The sequence below is a fragment of the Chiloscyllium plagiosum genome, unplaced genomic scaffold (genome assembly GCF_037043375.1).
Source record: "Chiloscyllium plagiosum isolate Xiang-an unplaced genomic scaffold, Cpla_swu_hap1 HiC_scaffold_26, whole genome shotgun sequence".
Lineage (NCBI taxonomy): Eukaryota > Metazoa > Chordata > Chondrichthyes > Orectolobiformes > Hemiscylliidae > Chiloscyllium > Chiloscyllium plagiosum.
In genome coordinates this window covers 7,996,685-8,008,737 of record NW_028270164.1, presented here as the reverse complement: position 1 = coordinate 8,008,737, position 12,053 = coordinate 7,996,685, and the positions used below count along the sequence as shown (strand labels likewise).

The 12,053-nt window shown below is 42.1% G+C and overlaps 1 protein-coding gene across 1 annotated transcript in view; it reads left to right on the top strand.

Annotated features, from left to right (window-relative positions):
* Positions 1-12,053, top strand: part of slc60a1a (solute carrier family 60 member 1a) — a 65,616-nt gene that overhangs the window by 18,576 nt on the left and 34,987 nt on the right. Inside the window, exon 2 of the mRNA XM_043716380.2 lies at positions 5,487-5,685. Within this exon, the coding sequence (XP_043572315.1) occupies positions 5,487-5,685 (199 nt within the window). The remainder of the gene's footprint in view (positions 1-5,486; positions 5,686-12,053) is intronic.

Genomic DNA, 12,053 nt, shown 5'->3' with positions numbered 1-12,053 from the left:
ATCGCACCTCTCATTTATTTCTAACATTTCAGGCTAATTTCAACTGCAGTTAATCATGAGTCATGGAATGTGTTGTCAATGTATTCTTGTCATGAATGTAAATGACCAGTGGCTATGTTAACTGTTTGCAAATCTGAAAGCTGGAAGCGAAATAACGCCCCATGCCACCTCAGCAACAATCTGTGTTTATGTAGCATAGCAAGAGTTCCAAGGTGCTTTAACAAGGTGTCAGCAAAGACAATTTGACTATGAGCCACATAAAGAGCTATTAGGATAGGTGAGGTAGGGTCTAAGATGTAACTTAAAGGAATGAGAAGCTGAGAGGTTTTGAGGGGAAATTTCAAAGTCTCGGACCCAGATCAGTGAAAGTTCAGTAGTGACAGAAATTGGAGATAAGCAAGGACTGGAAGGAGTGCAGAATTCTTGGCGGATTTTAAGAAATAAGGCCATTCAGTTTCTTGAGCCTATTCTACCAGTTAATAGAATCATGCTTAAGCTTCTACCTTACCTTTTCTCCTGCTGTATTCTCTAAGGCTGCCATTATGGCTCAAACATAAATTCTACATACAGGAGAACACTAACTTTGTTACCAGATGTTAGTTTTTTTGTTCATTGAAACTCTAGGTTTGTCAATGAGACTGATTATCTAACACAAACAACTTTGGTCTGTGGTTTCATGCTCACTGGGAGTTTCTCAAATACAGGTTTTTCCATAAAAACAGATCAATTGCCCCAAACAGTGCCTGATGACATTTACATTCCTTGAATACATGTAAGTCTAACTAATTTACCCAACACATTCCTGTATCCCTTCAGTCCACCTTTTCTTCAACAATCCAGTCATGAATTTTGGCAAAATTGTCTGCCTTCTCATCACCTCTCCCTATCTCTTCCTCCTTACAGTTTGATAACTTTCAGTAAAATCTGCTTTCTTCCAACTCTGGAATTTTGCTATCATTAACCTCCTTTCCAGCACCATTGATGTCAGTGCTTTCAGCTATCTCGGTCGAAACTCAAATTTGCTCAGTAAACCTCTCTCCCCATCTTGTTTGATGTTCCTTAAAACCATCCACTTTGATAAATGTTTTGGTTATCTGCCTAAATAATTCACAATGAAATAGCTCACTCTGGGCTTGGCATCAGTTTTTGTTTTAATGTTGCTGCAAAACAGTGCTGTATAAATGCAATATATAATATATAAAATGTGCAGTTTTTTAAGATTGACTCTTGGTCATATAGCCTCTTAACTATTTCTCCTGTAACCCTCCATGGTCTGATCAGGATCCCACAGACTGTCTCCTTTTACCAGGTGCATCCTGTAGCAAGTCCTCATGTTGCCTTGTGCCAGCTTTCTCTCTTCTAAACAATACCAATGTCACATTGCATGATACAAGTCCAATTCTATACACTTGCAAGCCCCATTTAATCTGATTAGTCAACATCATAGGTGCGGGTTCTAAATTATGTTTATTTGTCCCATTCATAGTTAGACCGCTTCTCATCTCCCCTTCCCACAATATCCCACCCCCCATCACTACAGCAAGAAAAACCTAACTAAATATAACATATCCTTCAATTGTCCTTTTGGTGATTTGTGTGCAGTTCCCAGCTGATAATGACTTGTTTTTGATTGTTGATTTAACTGCACATGACTTAACAAATAAAGTAATAATGTGCTTTCCATTGTATTGCTCCTACCTCTGTTAAAAACCCTTGACGTACAAATGTCATTTCAAATCATGATTCCAGGTTTATTTCGCTTAAGTCTGGGTAACCCACGCTGAATGAAGTGATTGTTCACTTTAATGAGTCACTATTGTGGAATTTCAATGCATGTCTTAACAATAGCAAGTTTCAAAGTATTTCTATGTTTTGCGAATCCTTCTAACCCAGCAGTCCCTTGTGAAAGTACGACTCAGTGCAGCTGCACTTGTGGGAGATGGGAATGGTGGGCGGACAGACAATAAAGGGTCAGAAGGTTGAATGTTAAGGTCTCACTCCCAAGACTTGTGCGCAGAATGTAAGCTAACTCTCTGTCTGTGCCAGTACTGGAGGAGTGCTACTCTGCGACAAATTTTGAGCATTGCTGGGGAGCAAAACAAACACATTTTATTGAAGCTTTAACAACTTTGCGTCCATCAGGGCAATTCTGAAGCGGCACAGTGGCTAGCACTGCTGCCTCACAGCACCAGGGTCCCAGGTTCAATTCCAGCCTTGGACAACTGTCTGTGTGGAGTTTGCACACTCTCCCTGTGTCTGCGTGGGTTTCCTCCGGGTGCTCCGGTTTCCTCCCACAGTCCAAAGATGTGCAGGTTAGGTGAATTGGCCATAGTGTTAGATGCATTAGTCAGAGGGGAAGTGGGTTAGTGTGGGTTACTCTTCGGAGAGTCGGTGTGGACTTGTTGGGCCGAAGGGCCTGTTTCCACACTGTAGGGAATCTAATCAAGGGGCAAGTTAACATTTATAATGTGAGAAGAGAGTGTTAATGGATTGGGTGCACTTGCCAGATCCATAGAAATTATTTCCACTGAGAAGCCCAGGACAAGGGAGCAGACCCTTATAGTTAAAGCTAGAGTGTTCAGGGGTGACTTTAAGAACTCCTTCACAAAAGACTCCTGGAAGTTTGGCACTGTCTCCTGTACAGTTGAGACTGGTGGGGACTGTGTATTTGAAAAGCTCAAAGCTAAGAGTGAGAAAATTCTGTTAGTTGGGACAGTCAGAACTCACACCAGTTCTGACTGATTATAACCCAACAGGTCTATTTAAAATTACAAGCTTTCGGAGCACTACTCCTTTGTGAGGATTAAGGGTCAGCGGTCCGATAGTTTATGATTAGATTAGATTACTTAGTGTGGAAACAGGCCCTTCGGCTCAACAAGTCCACACTGGCCCTCCGAAGAGCAACCCACCCAGACCCATGCCCCTACATTTACCCCTTCACCTAACACTATGGACAATTTAACATGGGCAATTCACCTAACCTGCACATCTTTGGACTGTGGGAGGAAACCGGAGCACCCGGAGGAAACCCACGCAGACACAGGGAGAATGTGCAAACTCCAAACAGACAGGTGGGAATTGAACCCGGTGCTGTGAGGCAGCAGTGCTAACCACTGTGCCACCATGCCGCCCATGATGTTAAATAAACCTGTTGAACTATATCCTGGTGTCATGTGACTTCTGACTTTGTCCACCCCAGTCCAACACCAGCATCTCCTCAGCTTGGTTAGTCGGTTTGTTAAGGGTTATGGACTCAAGCTCGCTAAACAGAGCTAAGATATAGATCATTCATAGTCTAACTGAGCAGCAATCCAGGTTGGAGGTGCTGAATGGGCTATGTCTGTTGCAGTGGGTATGTAAGAAATCTGTACTGTTGCTTGGACTCTGTGGCATTCTTGTATCTGGAACAGCCATGTATAATATTGGTGGCAAACCCTCACACTGTCTCCCGGATAGCTTATCCACCTGGCTCTCTGTTGCTTATTTGTAAACAATCAAAGGTAAATCTGAACATTATTGGATGAAGCAAATTTTTATAGAAGTTATTATTTATGGAATATGAGCATCTGGGCCAGCATTTATCACCTGTTCTCCAATTGCCCTTGAATTGAGTGGATTGCTAGGCCATTTCAGAGAGCAGTTAAGAATTAACCACATTGCTATGGAATGGACTCACATGTAGGCCAAACCAGATAAGGACTGCAGATTTCCCACCCTAAGCAGTATTAGTGAACTAGATACATATTTGCAACAATTGACGATGGCTTGAAAGTCATCTTTACTAGCTTTTTTAATTTAAAGTTTGAATTTAAATTTAATAATCTGCATTAGGATTTTGAACTCATGTTTTCAGAGCATTAAAACTGAGGTCTTGATTGCTAATCCAGTATGGCACCACCTCCTTTAAACAGTTGCTTAGTAGGAACAGAATGCGATGATACGACTCTTTAATCTATTCCACCATTCAAAGTGATTATATCTGATTTGCAATCTAACGCAATAGACCTGCCTTTGACCCATACCCTTCAATAGATTTGGTTAACAAAAAATTCCCGATCTCAATTTTACTTTTACCATGTCCTGCATGAATAAATGTTTCCTAAACTCAGGTCTGACTCTAAATTTTTGACTATATCCCTATCTCCCCAAATGGCTGAGGTAACCACTTACTGACTCGAAATGTTCTGTTTAATGTCTTGTAAATTTCAATAGCATCATCCATTAGCTTACCAAATTCTAGGGAGTGCCACTGCAATTTGCTTGATTGCTACTGAGAAATCAGAAGTTCAAGTGTCCCTCTCGTAACGCAAGCAGAAATTATTGGAAAGCTCAGCAGCTTTGGCAGCAACCGTGGAGAGAGAAACAGAGTTTATGTTTCGGGTCCGGTCACCATCCTTCATAACGCCACCACAACCAACCCATTGTCAGCAATTAATGGTCCTCACTAAGCAGTGATTGATTCTCCCATGGTGACCTTTACCCATTCCTTTGCCTGTCCAACTGTTGTTCTGTCTCTCTCTAGGCCCCATCTCCACCTATCATTTATGCTTCTTCTCTCCCCTCACCACAACTTCAGCATATATAGATCAACCCAGATCAGAAGAAGGGTCACTGGACCCAAAGCGTTAACTCTGCTTTCTCTGCGCAGATGTTGCCAGACCTGGTGAGTTTCTCCAGCAGTTTCTGTTTATTTTTGTTTCTGGTTTCCAGCACCCGCAGTTCTTTTTTTTTTTTCTGGTTATTTGACTAAATCTACCCTGCTCTGACCCCAAGACCATTCCATCCTTCCTTAAGGTGTGCTTCCAGAATGGCTTGTTTTGGTCCTATACTCAGGTGTAAAATCACACTGACTCTTGCCACTCCAAACAACATTCCCAGTGCCTTTCTGTTTCTTCGGCAGAGCACAACTAGGCATTGAACCTTGAAGAATATATTGGTCTTGGAGAGAATGCTGTATGAATTCACTAGGATGACAGGCTCGGTTTCAGTGGTCAATCTGACAAAATGGGACCTGTAAATGTGGCTTGTTTACCCCATGAGTAAATGAATAAAGGTGAAAAAAAATCACTATAAAGTCACAGCATCAGCTATGGTTTAGAAACCCTTGAATGATCAGGCATTCTAACCGGTGAGGAAGAAATTAGGATTGCGTTTGGTGGGTGAGTCCAGTATTGGGGTTTACGGGGAATGCATGTCCCTGCTACAGTTTGCTGAAACATATTAATAATTTCTCACTTATTTCAAGTTAAGTATCTGGAAGGTACCTGCATGTAGTGGAATTTGCTTTGAAGCTCATTCACTATCGATTATGACTCATTTGTCTCAACTACATGAATTTGTTTTTCTCAACAGGGAGGAAGGGAGAGGAGAGGAGAGAGTCCTCGTCAGTTGTAATACCATTTCCAAGTACTATGCCCATGATTTGAAAAGCCATGCTTGTTCCCCATGTGTTTTAATAATTGTTTCCTGTTTATTCTCTTCACTAGGTTCTCCTGCTCCCTGAGTGCTCTATTTGTCTCCACTCTCCTGATATCAGCTGTGTTCTCCATCATCCCCTTCTGTAACAATGTGATCATCCTTGCTTTCGTCTTGGCTGTGGCTGGACTGGCCATGGGCTGCATAGACACCATCGCTAACCTACAGCTGGTCCGCATCTACCAGAAGGATTCGCCTGTCTTTCTGCAGGTTGGCAAACACTTCTTGGGCAATATTGGTCTTCAGATAGATTTATTTAACCAATTCCTCATTATCTATAGGATCACGAGCATAAGAATGTTAAAAAATAAATGCTCAATCGACTGAGCCTACACTAGAACCCCTTAAATTCATGGGTTATCGTCTATCTTGGGAGGTTCTGAGGCACAGTGAGTAGTGTCTATCCCTCTGGCTCAGACGTCCAGGGTTCAGGTTTGACTTGATAGCCAAAGATGGAGTGTTGACAATATGACCAAACACATTGATTAAGAAACCAAGACCTATAAATAGAGAGGCGGGACATACCGCCAGCACTTCACCAGAGACTCTCACTGATGATGTGACCTAGTATGGTGACGAAACATCTGAAAGCAAGCCTTCAAGCTCAGCGAGCTAACTTACATACTTATCATCAACCTGAGCTACAAATCTTCTGAAAAATCGCTAATGTTGATTATCACTTTATGTAGCACCCACCAACACATCAACCGTCCACAACTTTTCATGAATAATAGTGCCTTTGCAGTTTGTCCCCCTCCACCTTCCCACCAGTGCTAACTATCCCCCCCCCAATCATTGCCTTCCCATTGCCTGTGCTGATATCATATAACTTAATAAGACTATTAGCATAAATTAAAGACCACCATCCAAGTTCAAATACCACATGTACAAAACTCTTTCTAAAACCCCTTAGATTATATAGTACCTTTAAAATAGAATGGATGCTCGAATATGTCACCAGGGTGTTATCGAGTGAGCCACACACGAGTTGAAATGATAGGTAACTAAAAATTTATCGAAAGAAGTTGGTTTTAAAGGACATCTTAAAGGCAGAGAGGGAGGTGATTCCAGAATTTAGGGGCTACATAGCTGGAGACACGGCTCCAATGGTGGGACAATCAAAATCGGAATGAGCAAGAGACTCCAACATTGGAGGAGTGTGGAGATCTCAGACGGTTGTGGGGCTGGAGGAGTTTACAGAGAGGGGGACAATGCAGGGTGCACAAATGAAACGAAGGAAGAGATTTTTAACACACGAATGAGAGTTTCGAATTTGAAGTATTTTGGCCGAGAGCTAGTGTGGATTGGTTAGCACAGGAGGTGATAGGTGAACAGGAATCAAGGTGAGTTCCCGATACAAACAGCAGAGGTTTAGATAAGATTGGGGTTAGGCAGGTGAGAGGCTGCTGGTGTGAAGCTTTAAAATGACTGTTTGGAAACTTGCCAATCTTTTGAAAATCTCTGTCTCAAACTGAACAAGACGCTGTGTCACAGTCGCCGTTGTCAATTCACCTACAGTAAAGAAACCGCAGTGGTTCAAGAAGGCAGCTCAGCACCACCACCTCAAGGGTCACACATAAACAGGGTGGTTACAAAGGCATTTGGCATACTTGCCTTCATTGCTCAGTCCGTTAAATATGGGAGTTGGGACGCCATGTTGAGGTTGTACAGGACATTGGTGAGAACTGGAGTAGTGTGTCCAGTTCTGGTCACCCAATTATAGGAAGGATTTTATTAAGCTGGGGAGGGTTCAGAAGAGATTTACCAGGATGTTGCCGGGTATAGCAGATTTGAATTCTAAAGAAAGTCTGAATAGGCTGGGAATTTTTTTTAATTGGAATGAAAGAGGTTGAGAGGCTACCTGATAGAAATTTATAAAATAATGAGAGTTATAGCTAGAGCTAATAGTAGTTGTCTTTTCCCTAGGATAGACGATTTCAAAACTAGGGGATATGTTTTTAAAAAGAGAGATTTAAAAAAGACATGGAGGTGCAAATATTTTACACAGAGGGTGGTCCACCTGTAGAACGAACTTCCTGAGGAAGTGGTTGATGTGGGCACAATAGCCCCACTTCAAATAGGTATGCTGTTTTGGAAAATGTAGGGGGTGATGGATTCTCAAGGGAAAGTAGCACAAACAGCCAAGTTTCTGGTATTGAGACTGACTCTAATGCAATGAGGGGTACGTCAGGTTCCAAGAGATCAATTGTGTTAGTGGACTGTCTCATCTGAGGCACAGAAAGACGTTTCTGTGGCCAGCAGCGAAAAAGCAGAATGGTGTGTTACCTCCCTGGTGCCAGATCAAGGGTGTCTCAGAGAGGGTGCAGAATGTTCTCACGGGGGAGAGGGTCATCATAAACATTGGAACCAACGACATAGGAAGGGAAAAGATTGAGAATACAGAGAGTTAGGGAGGAATTTAAAAAGGAGGTCCTCGAGAGTAGTAATATCCAGTAGTAATACGAGCTAGTGAGATCAGGAATAGGAGGATAGAGCAGATGAAAGCATGGCTGAGGAGCTGGTGCATGAGAGAAGGATTCACATTTTTGGATCATTGGATGACTCTCTTCTGGGGTAGAAGTGATCTGTACAAGAAGGATGGATTGCACCTAAATTGGAAGGGCACTAATATACTGGTAGGGAGATTTGCTAGAGCTGCTCAGGAGGATTTAAACTAGTAAGGTGGGGTAGGGGGGGAACCCAGGGAGATAGTGAGGAAAAAGATCTATCTGAGACTGGTAAAGTTGAGAAAAGAAGCGAGTCAAACAGTCAGGGCTGGCAGGGACAAGGTAGGACTGATAAATTAACCTGCAGATGAACTCAGGGCATGGTTAGGAACATGGGATTGGGATATCATAGCAATTACAGAAACATGGCTCAGGGATGGGCAGGACTGGCAGCTTAATGTTCCAGGATACAAATGGTCCAGGGACGATATAAAGGGAGGCAAGAGAGGAGGGGGAGCGGCATTTTTGATCAGGGATAGCATTACAGCTGTGCTGAGAGAGGATATTCCTGGAAATACATCCAGGGAAATTATTTAAGTGGAACTGACAAATAAGAAAGGGATGATCACTTTATTGGGATTGTATTATAGACCCCCTAATAGTCAGAGGGAAATTGAGAAACAGATTTGTAAGGAGATCTCAGTTATTTGTAAGAGTAATAGGGTGGTTATGTTAGGGGATTTTAACTTTCCAAACATAGACTGGGACTGCCATAGTGTTAAGGGTTTAGATGGTGAGGAATGTGTTAAGTGTGTACAAGACAATTTTCTGATTCAATATGTGGATGTACCTACTAGAGAAGGTGCAAAACTTGACCTACTCTTGGGAAATAAGGCAGGGCAGGTGACTGAGGTGTCCCTGGGGGAGCACTTTGGGGTCAGCAACTATAATTCTATTAGTTTTAAAATAATGATCGAAAAGGATAGACCAGATCTAAAAGTTGAAGTTCTAAATTGGAAAAAGGCCAATTTTGATGGTATTAGGCAAGAACTTTCAAAAGCTGATTGGGGGCAGATGCTTACAGGTAAAGGGACGGCTGGAAAATGGGAAGCCTTCTGAAAAGTAATAACGAGAATCCAGAAACAGTATGTTCCTGTTTGGGTGAAATGAAAGGTTGGTAGTTATAGGGAATGCTGGATGACTAAAGAAGTTGAGGGTTTAGTTAAGAAAAAGAAGGAAGCATATGTCAGGTATAGACAGGATAGATCGAGTGAATCCTTAGAGTATAAAGGCAGTAGGAGTATACTTAAGAGGGAAATCAGGAGGGCAAAAAGGGGACATGAGATAGCTTTGGCAAGTAGAGTTAAGGAGAATCTAAAGGGTTTTTACAAATACATTAAGGACCAAAAGGGTAACTAGGGAGAGAATAGGGCCCCTCAAAGATCAGCAAGGTGGCCTTTGTGTGGAGCCGCAGGAGATGGGGGAGATACTAAATGAGTATTTTGCATCAGTATTTACTGTGGAAAAGGATATGGAAGATATAAACTGTAGAGAAATAGATGGGGACATCTTGCAAAATGTCCAGATTACAGAGGAGGAAGTGCTGGATGACTTGAAACGCATAAATGTGGATAACTCCCCAAGACCTGATCAGGTGTACCTGAGAACTCTGTGGGAAGCTCGAGGTGATTCCTGGGCCTCTTGCTGAGATATTTGTATCACCAGTAGTCACAAGTGAGGTGCCAGAAGACTGGAGGTTGGCTAACGTGGTGCCACTATTTAAGCAAAGTGGTAAGGACAAGTCAGGGAACTATAGACGAGTGAGCCTGACATCGGTAGTGGTGGGAATCCTGAGGGACAGGATGTACATGTATTTGGAAAAGCAAGGACTGATTAGGGATAGTCAACATGGCTTTGTGCATGGGAAATCATGTCTCACAAACTTGATTCAGTTTTTTGAGGAAGTAACAAAGAGGATTGATGAGGGCAGAGCGGTAGACATAAGGACTTCAGGAAGGTGTTTGACAAGGTTCCCCATGGGACACTGGTTAGCAAGGTTAGATCTCATTGAATACAGGGTAAACTAGCCATTTGGATACAGAACTGGCTCAAAGGTAGTGCTGGAGGGTTGCTTTTCAGACTGGAGGCTTGTGACCAGTGGAGTACCACACGGATCAGTGCTAGGTCCGCCAGTTTTCATTATTTATATAAATGATTTGGATGTAAGCTTAAGAGGTCTAGTTAGTAAGTTTGCAGATGACACCAAAATTGGAGGTGTAGTGGACAGCGAAGAAGGTTACCTCAGATTACAACAGGATCTTGATCAGATGGGCCAATGGGCTGAGAAGTGGCAGATGGAGTTTAATTTAGATAAATGCAAGATGGTGCATTTTGGGAAAGCAAACCTTAGCAGGATTTATACACTTAATGGTAAGGCCCTAGGGAGTGTTGCTGAACAAAGAGACCTTGGAGTGCAGGTTCACAGCTCCTTGAAAGTAGCGTCGCAGGTAGATAGGATAGTGAAGAAGGCATTTGGTGTGTTTTCTTTTATTAGTCAGAGTATTGAGTACAGGAGTTGGGAGGTCATGTTGCGGCTGTACAGGACATTGGTTAGACCATTTTTGGAATATTTGTGTGCAATTCTGGTCTCCTTCCTATTGGAAGGATGTTGTGAAACTTGAAATGTTCAGAAAAGATTTACAAGAATTGTTGCCAGGGTTGGAGAGGCTGAATAGGCTGGGGCTGTTTTCCCTGGACCGTCAGGGGGTGACCTCATAGAGGTTTATAAAATCATATGGTAAATAGACATGGTCTTTTCCCTGGGGTGGGGGAGTCCAGAACTAGACGGCATAAGTTGAGAGAGGAAAGATATAAAAGAGACCTAAGGGGCAACTTTTTCACACAGAGGGTGGTGCGTGAGTGGAATGAGCTGCCAGAGGAAGTGGTGAAGGCTAGTACAATTACAGCATTTAAAAGTCATCTGGATGGGTATATAAATAGGAAGGGTTTGGAGGGATATGGGCTGAATGCTGGCAGGTGGGACTAGTTTGGGTTGGAATGTCTGGTTGGCATGGATGAGTTGGACTGAAGGGTCTGTTTCTGTGCTGTACATCTCTATGACTATGACTCTAAAAGCCATTTGGACAAGTTCATGAGTAGGAAAGGTTTGGAGGGATATGGGCCAGAAGCAGGCAGGTGGGACTAGTTTAGTTTGGAATTATGTTCAGCATGGACTGGTTGGACCGAGGGGTATATTTCCATGCTGTATGACTCTGACTCTACAACAATGAGAATGGACATTTAAATGCTGTCTAGCCATTTAGTTGGAGTGAATTTTTGAAGAAATTGAAAATAGTGAAAACAAGTCCCTAAGCACTCTAGGATGACAATGAGGGAGCAAAACCTCCAACTGCACTGTGCCTGACAAGGGGGAAGGATTTGAGGGTAAATTATTGTTTGTATAAGAACATGGGTCATGCTGGCTGGAAACAAAGCAGGTGCATTTGACATAAATTAACTCAACCCTGCTTCTCATGCTTTAATATTGGCATTTTATTTGGAAGTAATAATAGTGATTTGAATGAACCATTTTCAACGAATTAGCATGAGGATAATAATTGATCTGAATTTTATTCAAACCTCTCAGCTAAAGGCAAACGCTGTAATGAATTAAAGCTCTAACACTGAAGGTCAGACAGGAACGTGGGCTTTATTTTCTGCATATTTAGTTCTTTCTCCTTGTTGTGTTTTGCTTGACTCTGAGCAAAATGTAGCTCACTTCAAATGTCATACTATTTTGAATGTAAAGAAACTGCTCGGCATTTCTGTCCTACATTGTTTACATTATGCAAATTATTTAAGTTACACCTACCATTGAGTTTCACAATCTTAAACATGGACTTCTAATTTTCCAGTCAGATGCTTTCTGTTTTAGAAAAGGTTAACCCTTTACTGGACAGGAATGCGAACAAGTCAAACAGCAGAGTTCTATTAACTGGATTTAAATGTAGTTCATGTAAAAACACTTGAATTTCTGTTTGATACAAAAACACTGATTTAGAGCATAATGCTAAAAATCACACAACACCAGGTTGTAGTCTAATAGGTTTAATTGGAAGCACTAGGTTTTGG